General features: G+C 41.4%; 3 protein-coding genes across 3 annotated transcripts; 1 reads left to right on the plus strand and 2 right to left on the minus strand.

Moving 5' to 3' along the window:
• cdc42ep5 (CDC42 effector protein 5) lies at positions 1-2,890 on the plus strand. The gene is made up of 2 exons (XM_022756525.1): positions 1-117; positions 1,014-2,890. The coding sequence occupies exon 2, from the start codon at positions 1,016-1,018 to the stop codon at positions 1,937-1,939; it is 924 nt and encodes a 307-aa protein (XP_022612246.1). The 5' UTR covers positions 1-117; positions 1,014-1,015; the 3' UTR covers positions 1,940-2,890.
• Positions 2,891-3,050: 160 nt separating this feature from the next.
• On the minus strand, positions 3,051-8,723 carry grwd1 (glutamate rich WD repeat containing 1). The gene is made up of 7 exons (XM_022756515.1): positions 8,466-8,723; positions 8,251-8,368; positions 6,857-7,019; positions 6,556-6,766; positions 5,508-5,653; positions 4,585-4,776; positions 3,051-4,069 (listed from the first exon to the last, which is right to left on the minus strand). Exons 1-7 carry the CDS (start codon positions 8,686-8,688, stop codon positions 3,761-3,763), a joined length of 1,362 nt encoding a protein of 453 aa, XP_022612236.1. The 5' UTR covers positions 8,689-8,723; the 3' UTR covers positions 3,051-3,760.
• A 1,782-nt stretch (positions 8,724-10,505) lies between these two features.
• LOC111229997 lies at positions 10,506-13,506 on the minus strand. Its single transcript, XM_022756527.1, has 5 exons — positions 12,920-13,506; positions 12,478-12,584; positions 12,009-12,080; positions 11,547-11,693; positions 10,506-11,277 (listed from the first exon to the last, which is right to left on the minus strand). Exons 1-5 carry the CDS (start codon positions 12,930-12,932, stop codon positions 10,930-10,932), a joined length of 687 nt encoding a protein of 228 aa, XP_022612248.1. The 5' UTR covers positions 12,933-13,506; the 3' UTR covers positions 10,506-10,929.
• Between the last annotated feature and the right edge of the window lie 1,040 nt (positions 13,507-14,546).

The following is a 14,546-nucleotide window of genomic DNA, read 5'->3' on the forward strand; positions in this document are numbered from 1 at the left end:
ACGACGGCGAGAAAAAGAGCGAGGGAAAAGTCGAGAGGGACGCGCGAGCAGAAAGCCAGATGAAAAAGTGGGATACTGTGGAGGTAGCCAACCAAAGACCAGAATATACGCTTTAAAGTAAGTTTTCCATACTTTCACTTGTTTTGGTGACGCTCACTCAGGTCAATCGATTAGCTGAGTTTTACATTGATCAAAACGATCCTCTCACTGCTTTGTCAATAAATGTTGCCCTCGTTCGCTCGTCATATAAATTATGAGTCATACATTTAACTAATATCATATATCATTTACTTTAATCACCATTGGAAAGTCTTGTGGGTTGGGGCTAGGCCTGTTAGCCCCCCCTCCCTCCCTTTCCCAAATCTAGCTCTCTCACATACACACATGTACAAACTTTGAGAATAATGTCTTGAATGTATATACTGGCTTTCAACGTATGAGGCTGATAATGAAAAGAAAATGTTATTAAAGTGACTCAATCTCTAAGACATTATGAAATATATGTGGTAATATTGGCTTCCACCTACTGTAATAATTATTAGTTCAAAACGTTGCACTGACCTCAACAGGAATAGTTTTGTCATGCTGACATCTGAATTTAATGCCCATCAAAGTAACACAACCCAGGAGTTTTGGGACTTTAGATTTAGTTTTTATGTTTGGAACATCACAGTCTTGTTTTTGTCCACAAACACCCCTGAGGGTAGAGAAAAGTATGTGCTAGCGTTGCATGTGTGTGCTTCAAGTACAAGTCTCAGCATGGCCTTCACAGCCACCGGTGCCAAAATGCTCATTGGCTTCCTGCAATATTGCACAACACAGTGAAGTTTTTACTCTGCTCTGTCTTATCAGCAGGTTGGACCAGAGCTCCAGCATTCACTTGCTTTTTGCGCATTTTTATACGTTATCTAATTTTCTCGGAGTGCTACTTCCTTAACTGACTCTGTCCTATCTTGAATAGATGATGACTATTTTGTCCTTCTTCTTTCCCCCCATCCTCAATCTTCTTGCAGTTATGCCACTTCACAAATCATCCCGGGCCCCTCGCCTGGACCCTACCATGATCTCAGCGCCACTGGGTGACTTTCGCCACACAATGCACATTGGAAGGGGAGGTGATGCCTTCGGGGATACCTCCTTCCTGTCCACTCTCGGCCCGAGTCCAGCCAGCCCTGACCTGGGGAGTCCAGGGATCATGCCAGCTGCTGATCCTGAGGTGGCAATCAACCACAGTGATCTTCATACAGATGCTCCAGGAAGCCCACAGGACAATGAGCTTCAGCACTCTGAGTCAGTGTCTTCATTCACCCTGGACCTGGACTTGGATCTGGGGCCGTCTATGCTGGGAGATGTATTAGGAGTGATGGATGGACTGGGGCTTGAGTCCAATGAGGGATATGCATTCAGTCCCAAAAGTGGCACATCCTCGGTGGAAACAAAGCAGGGAAAAGGGGCCATGGAGATGTCTGTGAACATGCAGAATGAGCTGAACGGGAAAAACTTGTTAGGGTTGGATGGAAACCAGGTGGGAGACAGCAGGATACCAGATGGGAACGGGATCAAGCCAAAGGGGTTAAAACCAAAAGTGAGATTCAGTGACAAACGAGACGAGATCATTCGCCGGGCATCTGAAGAGGAAGAAAGTCAAGGGTTTGACTTCCAGGATGAGAATCAGCTGGTGTGTCAAAGTCCAACGAGTGGTAAGAGTGAGAGGGGCGAGAGCCGAGAAGGTGAAATTGAGTTCACCAATCACAAAGTAGATTTGCCACCTAGTCCTGCCTCATCACACAGCTCAGAGTATGAAGGAGTCACCCCATTGGACAGAAGGAGGGTCGACAGCTGTCACTCAGAGACTGATTCGGAGGAGGAGGAGGAGGAGGGGGAAGTAGGAAGAGGCTACACATTTGAAGATGAGTTTGATGATGAAATTGGTCTATAGGGGACAGGTATGTTTTCCCCATGAAAAAAGATTTTTGCTGTTGAGTAAATCAAGGATACTGTATTTTCCTTAACTCATCATTTCAGTATCATTTGAATGGGAGGCTGAAACAGAATATATATGAATGCAAACTGGATTTTTCAACTCAGAGATATACAGCTAAGACGATGTTGCTCAACGGGAAAAGACATTGTATGTTTTATCTACAAGGGTAACAGATTTGCCAAAGAATTTTGACCAGAAAAAGCAAAAATGTAATTTAGGTTATTACAGTGAAACGTTTGTAGCACTTTGATTTTTTTTCATTCACCTGGAAGCTTTGCTATGAAACTAAGGCTCAGTGGAAAGTTTGATTCAGGCTAAATGAATGATGCTTGCATTGTTAAGTTTTAACCATGTCTTATATTTGCCATCAGTTCAGTAAACACAACAGGTGTTGTATTTACTGAACTTTACCTTATTGTGCCTTAAAGGGAGCTGTACTTACATTATTGTACCCTGTGTTATACCAGTGTCTTATTAGTTTTTTCTCGTATTGCATGTTTTGAAAAGCTTTACATACAAAGGGTCCAGAGAGACATTGTCAGAAAATAAAGTTATTATGAAATACTGTGAATTTGTCACATTCCTAATCTGACACTGTTTCTCTGGTTCAGACCGAATCAGAGCTGTTCTCAGAATGCAGTTATATTGTATGTTTTCATACCTACCAAAGTTTCTTGGGGCTGTGGGGCTGGACTGACACTAAAATGCTACGGACCAGCGGTGTATTTTTGTACATGCTTTTTGCTTGTATAATGCTTGTGTTTTTGTTGGTTTTATGTCATAATGCTGTAAAAGGGAGAGATCATAATGCTCATCTGTTGAAAATGCTGGTTTAAACACGTTAACCTGTGGTTTCAAAAGGATTACAGTGAAAACAATAAAACTATTATTGGGAATTTAAAATAATCACCAGCCTTGGCTATGACTCATCTTTGAAATGATTGCAAGGCAAATCTGGAGCGAAAAGGAAAAGTGTTTTCTATTCAGTTTGAATCTGAAGATCCCAAGACCTCGGCTGTGTCCACAATCACTCCACGTTTATTATAGTGCTCTGTATTAACTGCCATTTTATTGAAGTGTCCAAATTCTGACTGACATTTACACTCTACAGTACCCTAGAATATTCCTGCAATCTGACAAAAAAAGAGTAATATCAATTGCATTTCCACTACTTTATGCCAACGGTATCAGGTAAATCTGTTTTATTTTATAGATGTAAAAATTATAGTGGTGCAGCATCGTACCTGCCACTGATAATGCAAAATGAGAACCAAAATCTCAATTTACTGCTTCCTATAAAGATAACTGAGTGTCTGTTATATAGGGAGTAGCAGATTTTTATTTGCAGCCACTTCTTGACATGAAGTAACTGTGCTTCATTAGAAGTAAAATACAAAGAGAGCAGCTTACCCTCTGTCTTTGAAAACCTTCATTCAGGTACAAACGAGAACTATGGTTTTAAACATTTTATTTTAAGCATGCACTAGGGAATGCCTAAAAAAGTCAACACATCTGTAAAACATACAGACTGAAAGTCCGGTGGTAAAGATTATAACACCATATGGCGCCTACACTGGGAAATAAATGTCAAAAAGAAAATGATTACCTGAACACCAAATTATGTACATTATTACAAGGTCCTTACAAAAGAAACATATTTGGATTTACTGCTCATTACACACATTAAATGTGTACTACTCATGTAAATGCAAAATCATCTGTTTCTCTCTAAAACACACACACACACGCACGCACGCACGCACACACACACGCACACTACACAGATATTGTCCTGAACACGTTGAATCCTGAGAGAGCCGTGGAGATCATCACACCAGGTATCTGTGGGTGCCAGTGAATCTCCTTGATCTCTGACTGACCCTGGTGCAGGAACAGTAGCTGAGGGGGTAAGTCTTTCACCCCCTCCACCCTGGCACCCACGTCACATGACTCCACAGACAGATCCCACTGGCTGACGACATCATCTGCTCCCGAGGCAGCGAATACACTCGAGTCGGCGGGGCTCCACTCCACCGAGGTGATGGGGGCGCTGTGCTGCTTGAAGTTCGCCACGGGCCGCCCAGTCTACAGGTAGAGGTGGAACAAGAGCAGTGAGGTATGACAGCTGTTCATTACAAACAACATCAGGCTAGAATAAATGAACACTGCTTTAAAAATCTGTGTTTTTACTGCTTTGTTTTTCCTAAATTTCAGCCAGACACTGCCAAGCTCTAGCTCGTTTTCTCTCTTGACAAGAGAGAGTACTTCCCAAAATCTCAAACAATTCCTTTAAAAAGGCAAAATAAAAATGATTTCCTGCATTACAAGGGAGGCAACAACTGCAATAATTACACAGTGTTGTGTCACAATAATAATTAGTTGGGTGGGGCAGACAAACTGCAAAGGTGTGAGGTTATTTACTGTAATAGCACAAGCCCTTAAGACTGTTTTCTCTACCAAACAGTAACATCGTCACTCTGTGTCAAACATCAAACAAGTGACAACTCATAGCTATATAACTGTCAGCTAAATGATCTTGCATGAGTTGAATGATTACATTATTAATGAATGATTTTAGATAAATTGCTGTTGGTTTTTACCTTAAACTGTCTCAGATCCCACACTTTCAGAAGACCATCGTCCCCTCCTGACAGCAGGAATGGTTCGCTCCTGTTCCAGCTGATCACGTTGATGTCTGATGAGTGAGCTTCATTGGCTGAGAGCATTGAATTGGGCGGTGCACGGATGTCCCAGATACGAATAGACTGATCCACCGAACAAGATGCAAAAACCTGGGGTGAAGGAGAGAGAACACATTCTGAGATCTGAACTTTAGATTAAAGATTAACAAAGCAAAAGACTGACTGGTTCAAACTGCTCTTCGCAAATAAGGAGCTTTACTGTATTTCTTCCTTGTTAAGGAGGAGCTTGTATGTTAAGAGTGCCAACACCAATTAGGTTGCACAGTGTCCAAAGAGCCCCACTCAAGCAACAAGACCAGTGCAGTAAAGTAAAAGCCAAAAAAGTCAGACTGTAGGGTGAACATTCACATACCACAAACTAGTTGAGTGACTAACTTTAAGTATAGCATCTAAGACAACACAAACAACATATTTTAGCCAGAGTTTTAGTCACAACATTGTGCTGACACGCAGCAACAGTTGGTGTTTTTAAAGACAACACAGTTAATTCCAATCACTCAGTTCTCTCACCACACCTCATTCTTCCACAGAAACATCTGGAAAGCACTGTTGAACTGATAAAGTTCAGTGTGACATTAATAATCCCTGTGGAGAAATTCCTCTGCATTTGAATGGTCCTAACTGTTTGGATCAGTGGGGTTACTCCAGCTCTGAGGCCGGCACTGTGGTCAAGGGGGCAATGAGCACAGATAACATGCATGTTAGAACGGTTTCAGTCAGTCCTAGTGAGGGTTGAGTCTTGCAGTGCGGCTAAAGTGCTAACCACTGTCACCATCTACGCTAGTCTCACCCACTACATCACCATTATTCTACAAACGTACTGTAGCTTCAGTCGGGGACCACTGCACATCCTCCACAGACTTGCTGTGGGAGCTGAAAGGTCGCTGGTCAATCTGCCAAGAAGTCCCTCCCTCCCGTGGCTCCCACACATGGATGTTCTTTTTGCAGTCTCCACTGACAAGACGACCTGTTAATAAAAGACAGGCACAACAGTTAACCCTTTGGTGGAACACACACACACCTATGCTTTTACACATTTCTATCTATATGTTCAAGATTAATTCTGATAAAGTTTAGATTCAAATATCTGACTCCACATCTGTTTTAGCCGTTCATGCATGCCCCCCCCAATTTTATTGTTCTGTCCTAACACCTACTGCACACTCAGCTATTTTGATGAGGTCCCCTCTCTGAAGTGCCGCACACAACTTGTTTCAGTTTTATTCTTTGTGGCTGTGCACAATTTAACCTCTATAACTACAATGTGTGCATATGCGTATTGCCAACCATTTTGCAACACACACTATAAAGTTTTTTTTCCCCCTTTTCTCTAAAAAGGAGGTCATGTTTTCTGTCTGTTTCAAATTTAGCAGGATATCCCAGGCTTCAATCAAACCTGGTAGAAAGTTAAGCCAAGTAAATGATTTGAAGTGGATCTGGATCCAAGTGTCTGATGATATTTCCAAAATTGCCTGCACATAAGAATTTAGTTTTTAAGCTATTTTGCTGGAAAACAACAAGCAAACATCAGGTTGTGGAAAGGACAAAATGATTTGTTTGTTTCTGACCTTAAAAAGCTGCAGTTTGGAAATTTACACAGTAATCTCCGATGTTGAGGTGACAGAGGGAGAGACAGTTAAGAGTGTGTGAGAAAATTATACCTTACATTTAGTACAGACTGTTCTCATCATGTTACTCACACATTACAAAGCAGACTATGTGCAGCTGGGGGCATATTTACAATTACAGTACTCAACATATTGTGGTCACCTAAGGTTAGCTCAATGCCAAGTGTCAAAAAGGTCAGAAAGTATGTGAGTGTGTTTTTTTTTGTCTGTAAATTACATTGCAGGGTAAAGACTCACTCACCAGGTACTGTAGGTGACCAATCAATAGCAAAGCCTTCAGTCATGTGTCCTGAGAAACTGAAGAGAGCTGTGGCTTCCTTCTGCTGTTTGACGAAAGCTGCCATAGCAGCAGAACTGTGGACGGCCTCCAGCTGAGGTCGGAGGTCAAATATTTCTACCTGTCCCTTCTCTGACCAGACAGCAGCCAATGACTGCTCCCCGCGCTGCGTCACCTGGAAATGAAGGAGCAAAATCAGTACTTGGGAAACAGGAAAATAAAGTCTGAAGACCAAATGGTTTCATTTATATAAATGTCAACATACTCTGACTCTGTTAATCCCTCCGTAGTGAGGCATCATGGCCAGTTCCATCTGTGGCTTCTTGTCTTCATCCTCCTCCTCGTCATCACTTTCGTCATCACTGCTTTCTTCCCCCTCCTTTACCTTCTCCGTTCCGTGAAGGTTGTACATGCGCATGACGAGAAGTCTGCAAAGGAAGTAAACAGCTGCATTGAAGTGGATGTAGATAAATAATCCATCACTCTCATTTAATTATTTTTGAGTTGTATTGTTTATATGCATTAAATAACTACTTGACTACTATGACTACTTAAGAGATAAGTCTCCAACACCATCTGTTATCCGTATTCAAGTGTGGAGTTTTGGTATCAAACTAAATGATATAAACAACTTTTTTGTAGCAACCCCTAATTGGTCCTTTAAGTTTCCACTGAAAGGAAAACTCTGTGGAGCAGACTACTGTGGATGATGTCAAAACATAACTGAAAGTGGTCACAGACACAAAGAATTCCATGAGAGTTTAATAAGCCTTGATGCCAGGATATTGTCACTGATAATATCTTGCTAAAGCAACACTGTGGTGAATATCACACTGTGAAAACACTCTAGCAAATAACAAGTGAAAGTTCAGTGTTGAAAATGAAATACAAGTCGGGGCAACGAGTGGCGCAGTGGGTTGAGCAGGCGCCCCATATGTAGAGGCTGCAGTCCTAGCTGCAGTCGGCCCCGGTCCGAATCCTGAATCGGACGGCCCTTTACTGCATGTTATTCCCCCTCTCTCTGCCTCCCCATTTACTGTCTCTCTCTACTATCCTGTCCAATAAAGGCACAAAAAGAAAATGAAATACAAGTATGCAAGTATAATTTGGAAAATGCACTTTAAGTATCAAAACTAAAAGTAGTCAATGCAATAAAATGTCCCTTATTACGATCATATTATATCATTAGATTATTAGTACTTATGCATTAATGTAAAAGCTGGATTTTTCTGTTGTAGTTGGTTGATGTAACTATTGCACAGATGTAACTATGCAGCTAATTTTCATTGTGGATTCATTATTTCAGATGCACTACTGTGAAGTGTCAGGTAGTTTGATGGATAACAAAACATCATATTGTTAATCCAAGTTATTTTTAAGTTTTATGGAAACATGATCATTTGTAAAGTTTTTAAAGCTGTCAAATAAATGTAGAGGATTAAAAGGTAGAACATTTCCCCCTGAGATGTGCAGTACAAGTAGAACGTGGCATTAAACGAAAATAGTCAAGTAGAGAGCAGTACTTGAACAATGTCAATCACTACACTGTATTTATAAACTCAGTGGTGCTTTGATCTCAGTTTGATTACTGTCAGGTGAGAGCAGCCATAGCCGTGAACATGTTTATGAAGTCTATGTTGTCTGGAGGTCTGTACCGACCTGTTACTCAGGGCTGTGTCCGCCTGTGTGCCCGCACAGAGCAGCATGGACAGAGGGAACTGCTCCCTGCTTTCCCCATCGGCATCTCTCAGGACGTCGAAGCTCAGACACGGAGCACCTGAACACAAACAACAAAAACACAAAGCTCAATTCAACCTGTGGGTTTGTGCACGATGACAGCGCTGACAAACGGCTAACTTTAGCATAACTCTTGCCTGTTTGACACTCGTGGTACATGCGGTACGCAGACCGGTCCATCTCCAGCTCCTCTCCGGGCCTAAGCGGCTCGATCCCGGGCACGTACACTTTCCTCTCCCCCTCTCCGCCCGCTCCTTCGTCCTCCATCTCTACCCCTTCATCATCATCGCTGCCAGCTTCGTCCATCTCCTCCAGCTCGCCTCCTTCCTCGGCAAACGTGTCTTCATCAGGCGCAGACATCTTGGCAGAGGCGGCAGAGTCCGCGTATTTCCGGTGTGGAGAGCGGCCACGTGGTTTAAACACCCAGTACTTTCCCTCCTCCCATGCTGCCTCACCCTCTCTGTCTCCCCCCTCTCTCCCTCTCTCCCTCTCTCTCTTCCCCCATTTACGGGAATTCAGCTGGCCCCTTTGGCGCTTGTCTCTCTGCTGCCAGGAAAGATCAGACTTGCAAATATTTGCCTCGGAAGTTTCCAAAACTGCTATAGCTAAATATTCATTTTACGTCGACCCTATATTAGTGGAGTTAAGGGGATATTCAGTTTCGTAGCCCCCACCCCTCTGGAGAATAGCATGCTCATGACATTAGATTAATCATTTCCACATTTGGGGTCTTAGTAATGTACTGACCCGACACAGGATCTCGCACATCCTCTGAGTAAGTCGTGAGTGCTGCATGAAAGTAAATGTGACACCTGCGGAAGCACGGACTGGTACTGACGCCGGGGCCAGTAGCCCCTGCACCACTAATGGGAAACATGGATTTGTCAGCAGTCTCACAGCTAGACGTCTCAGTATTTGCCAATATTGCCTTAACAGTTACGGAGTAATGAACATTGTCCGCAAAAAAAAAAAAAAAAAAAGGTGCTCCCTACAGCCCAGAGACATACAGCACTCGAGCCTTCTGCTTCATTTCTGTCTTCCTGATTTGTCAAAAACTTTGTCATCCAGCTCTATGATTATCTCACTCTTTGCATGTTGCATTCATGCAGCATTACGTCTGTCCCTTCCAAATTATGTGGAAAAAAGGGTCAGTGAAAACTCGAGGTGCAAGCCAAAAATCTGTTCCCGTATGCAACATACCTCTATTTTAAGGATTATGAAACTACAAGGAGGCTCCGGTGAGGACAATGGCGCACTTAATATGTGTGGGTGTATACAAGCAGGGGCAAGTGTGAGCACCAAATGGTGAACTTTTCTTTCTCGTGTGGATCCTGACAGGAGTCAGGACACAACATCTCCGCAGCCAGGGCCCCATCCAGAGCACATTCCTCTCTCATCTGCAACTCCTCTCAGTTTTTTTTTTTATCAGAGTTACAAAATAGCTGTAAAGGATTTCTACATAGGAAATGACTCTTTAAAAGAGCCAGTGAAGCTCACATGAATGTAGCCTCCAACATAAACTCTGTCCTGTAGTTTGAATGTGAGACCATGAACAAAATATAATCTCTCTTAGCTAAATGGACCAAAGTGTAAATATCTCTCATTCTTACTGACAAACAGTAGTGGAGGAAATACTCAGATATAAGTCATAAATTACATTTAAGTAAAAGTATGTAAGTATTTTTAGTTCAATGTAGTAGCAGTAGTATCAAAAGTAAAATGCTCCCTGTGGTTGTTATAGTTATATTAATAGGTTAGTATTGTTAATGTATTTATGTGTAAGGTGGAGCTGATTTTAATGACTTAATAAACTGTTGGATAGTTTGATTTATAACAACAAATCACATTTTATAAACTGATCACATGTTTAACAGGTAAAATGTCAATGTGCAAAGTAACCAGTAATTATAGCTGTTAGATAAATGTAGTGCAGTCAAAAAAACAATATTTCCCTCTGAACAGTAGTTAAGTAGAAGCAGAAAGTAACATTAAATAGAAATACTGAAGTAAAGTACAAGTACCTTAAAAGTGTCTTTAAGTACAATATTTGAGTTAATAGACCTAGTTACTTTTTATCACTGCTGACAGGAAACAGGAAACAGCACAATAAATATACTGTAGCTCACAAATGTTGGGATATTATATCCTGGAAAGTTAAACCAAAAACTAGCAATGCATATATCTAAATGTCTTTAATTTACATTTATGTACAAAAGTAAACACCCATAATATCTTACATTTACATAATATTCATTGTAAACAGTGATGAAATCCACATCAATAGACGAGACTTATGTGCATTGGCTTGCTCAGCATTTATCTCTTGTTAGCATGAAGAGCATAGCTAGCTGGAGTTTGTGGCCTGCTCTAGAGAGGATGGCTATATGTTTATATCTGTGATATCAGTTGTTACAGAGTACAGTTGGACAGTCAACTTAGCTATTCAAACTAACTTTGGACATTAAATGCAACCTGTGCATGTCACTTCATATTAACAAAGCTTACTGCATTAAACACATAAACAAATATAAGAAACAATCATTCAGTGCCAGGAAATGTCTTGCATTTTGTGTGCATCATCTGAAAGATCTTTTTTAGTGACTATGGCAGCAGCCACCAGTAGAGTCTGAGTAGCAAGGGGCTCCACATTGAATATGATAAGGAGTGAGGACCACCGCTGGACGGCAGCTGTGTAATGTCTATCATCTTGTCAGGCTGTCCTTCTTCCACACTGCTGATAGCTCGGGTGGTCAAGAGTCTGGCCCTTGATGGGCTGTAGTCCTTCCTCTCAACAGAGGGGGGCAAAGTGGGCAGGGTGCAAGTTTCGATCGATGGTAAGCATACAACATCGAGCCACTTAGCGAAAAGTTCTGATGTTAGCTTGAGGAGTTCTTCAGGAGAGGAAGATAATGTGGAGTACTGGGACAGGTCCGTCTCCTCCTCGAACCGCTGTGAGAGACAAAGAAGCAAGGACCAAGTAAATATTTGCAATAGAAAGTTAAAAAAAAACATTCACAGAATCTTCAAGGAGAACAACTCTTACGTGTCCTTTTACTCAAATTCATGTTTAAAGCAAAAATTATAACATTGATAATAGCAATCACATGTCAAATAACCAGCGATGGTTCTGGCCTTTTTTGCATTTAGGGATGTTTTCGCTTTCTTTCATAGAGTAAAAGAAGGTTTTCTGATAAGACATAGGTGAAAGAAAACCCTACCTCTGTGTTTATGTTCTTTTTAATAATTCTATCCAGTGTCTGCTTCAGGTCGAGAATTAAGGAGTGATTTAAGTGCTCATCCCAGAGGTTTCTGAGAAGCACGTGCCAGGAGTCCAGGAGGACTACTGCAGCAGGGAACACACAACACTGCAGGGAGAGGTACAACACAACAACCGCAAAGTTAGATTCAGCATGCAAAACATATGTGACAAATTACCAAGAGCCACATCAATTGCTCAATTATAAGTCAGACTCAAGTCTTCATTAAAGAACAGTGTTTTGCTAAACGTACAGCTAACACTTAGGTAAAAGCTAATGATTATCTTGTTAAATAAGTCGAAATGTTTTTCAGTAGACATGTTGTTATCAGATGTTGATAACACCTGGAAGACTTTAAGATTTATGATGCATGTATTGCACATCAAACCACACTTTCCATTTTTTATCTGATGAGTAACTCACCGGATCAGAGTCGCACAGCATGTTTTTTGTGTAGTGGTGTACTACATAGTAATCTTTCGGAAATACTGTCCGCTGGAAGGAAATAGAAAGGAAAGAGAAAGGATGAGAATAAACCCAGAGATAAAGAAATAAGATAATATATGTAATGTGATAATTACTGCACTGAACTTTAACAATGACTGAGTTGAAAAGAACAACTAAATTAACCACAGAGACCTTATAGAGCTATACAGTTGTAACAGTGTTTGTCATCTGATAACAAGCTGGAGGTGTTTATTTTGACTCATTTGAGTGAGATCTTCACCTTTGACCACCTTGTTAACAGTCAACTAACTGAACACAGTCAATACGAGCCACTGTATATTTTAGATAGAAAAAGTAGAAAATATCATCCCTACAGAGAAGATGCATTTCACTGCAGAAACACAAAAAGCATGACATGAAATCACGAGCAAAAGTTTTAACTTACAAATCCAGTCGGATTAGAGTCAATTGTCGTTTTAATGTTTTTCACACCTTCCTTGTCAAATTGACATCCACCACATTGGACAGTCAAGAGTGATAGCAACAGCAGCACTGTTTGAGACATGAGTAAGGCGGAAAGAGACAGAACACATTCATATAATTGCTGGAAACTTTCTGTGGTTTTGTAGCGTGTTCAAATGCCATACCTAGAGAAACATGACATCATTTCCTTTGTCAATTAGCTATTTTTGCAACAACCAAAAAACAACATGAAACAGAGGCTATCATTGCAACAGCTCTAATTGAATTAAGACACAGGAAATGCTAGTGTAACAACACAGTGACTCAACAGATCAGTTTTAATTCACGTTAAACTTATTTACCCACAGACTCTTGGAAGAACGTTTGCAAAAAGCATAATCATACCCTTAATTCTTGTTTCTCACCTGACAGTGACATCCTTTCATCTGAATGGACACTTCTCCATGTCTCTTCTTGACGGCAATCACTCTGCACACGGGTTTCTGTGTCAGTCTGTGGAAGGCAAAGTTTCCTCTTCTGTGGTTTTTAGAGGTCTTTGACACAGTGTACGCTGCTGTGCCTTCTCCTTCACAGCTTGATATTTAGTCTTCTTGTTGACATCCCTTTTACATTCCTTCCTTTTGAGTTCCTTTGGTACTTTCCAAAAAAATGCCTCATTTGTCCTCTCACGCCATCCTGCTCTCTCACTTTGGATTTTCCCACTTAAGCCTGAGTGGCTGCAGCCTTTCCCTATCAAAGCTTTTGTTTGTTTTTCCCTTTTCCTCCTATATCTCTTTCCCTTTCCTTCTCTCCCTTTCACTACTGACCTAGAATCTTCCTGAAAAGCCTAATTTGAATCACTCTCCTCTTGCTTGAAAATGGTTAATGGACAAAGCATGAGAGACACAGCCTCCTCTTCTCTATCTCTCCCTCTGGCCACTCTGTGTGTCCTCACTCAGACACAGGCTGCGCTCAAAGTGAAAGTGCTATGCTGGATGGTTTATCTGCTCCCTTAAAGTCTCAGCCCCTCCCATCACTACACGTTTTACCTCACTATTGACTGACCCGGCTCCCTCCCCCCTGCTCCCCACATTCCCTGACACCCACCCTCTTACCCCCATCCTCCCCCATCCAAACCAGGCCCGACGAGAATTAGTCATGCAGTTGGCGCGTATGTTTTTAATTTGGACTCTCCCCCACACCTCTGTGCCTGTGGATCTCCTGCTCTTTATCCCTTCAGAGTCAGTGTGCAGTATCATCCTGTTTAATCATCACGTGTTTTTTTTTTTTTTTTTTTTTTAAATCACATTCCTTGAAAACTGACAAACAGGATTGCAACACTGCATTGCCAGAACTTGCAAGTCATTCCATGTGTGACAGCTTTCCTTTCGTCATTACCGTTGAATACAGCTCCACAGAGATGGACAGTGTCATTGTGACGTCTAATATTGTGCGCAGCTGTTCTCATCCTGTCTGTAATGTGTTGTTCTACCCCCTCAGGTTATGTGAAGCATCATGTTATTTTCTATTTCAGTTCGGTGTCAGAAGAGGAGTTAATTATTAGTGAAAGGAAGGAAGTACATTGTTGTTTCTTTGCGACAAATAGGAATTGTTCTACGTGTCCTTTTTCAACACAAGCCAAACGAGGCAAGACAGTTTTCCAAAGTCCCATGTCTGCTGAGGGGAAAAGGAAACTAGAGAGCAGCAGCTTCACTGCGAGCAATGCATCAACTCTCCCTGAGGCATCATCAACTCAAAACCTCTTCACCTCTACTATGTGTCTTAATGATGGGTATAAATATCCCCTCATTGTGCTGTCTTCCTGTTTCATACATCACTTGTATGTTGGGGAAGTAAATATGCCACTCATTTGTGGAGCTGCTGCAAATTTTGTGCTTCTATGAGTGAAAGTTGCAAAATGAAATCCAGATTTGAGTAAAATGTAGAAAAGCATAAAAAAAAACAGTTAGGCAACACTACACACAATGCTGAGTGGCAGATTCCTTTTCAATCCTATTATTTATAAACTCAGTGCTCTTTCAATTTGGACTA

The sequence above is a fragment of the Seriola dumerili genome, unplaced genomic scaffold, assembly GCF_002260705.1.
Source record: "Seriola dumerili isolate Sdu_G_001 unplaced genomic scaffold, Sdu_1.0 BDQW01000258.1, whole genome shotgun sequence".
NCBI lineage: Eukaryota > Metazoa > Chordata > Actinopteri > Carangiformes > Carangidae > Seriola > Seriola dumerili.

Coding starts and splice junctions, on each gene's coding strand:
- cdc42ep5 (XM_022756525.1), top strand. CDS start 1,016: ATGCCACTTCACAAATCATCCCGGGCCCCTCGCCTGGACCCTACCATG.
- grwd1 (XM_022756515.1), bottom strand. CDS start 8,688: ATGTCTGCGCCTGATGAAGACACGTTTGCCGAGGAAGGAGGCGAGCTG. Junction 8,369..8,465: donor GTACCACGAGTGTCAAACAG/GCAAGAGTTATG, acceptor GTTTGTGTTCAG/GTGCTCCGTGTCTGAGCTTC. Junction 4,777..5,507: donor GGTCCCCGACTGAAGCTACA/GTACGTTTGTAG, acceptor CCTTCACCCCAG/GTTTTTGCATCTTGTTCGGT.
- LOC111229997 (XM_022756527.1), bottom strand. Junction 12,081..12,477: donor ACTCTAATCCGACTGGATTT/GTAAGTTAAAAC, acceptor ATTTCCTTCCAG/CGGACAGTATTTCCGAAAGA. Junction 11,694..12,008: donor TGCTGTGCGACTCTGATCCG/GTGAGTTACTCA, acceptor CTCTCCCTGCAG/TGTTGTGTGTTCCCTGCTGC.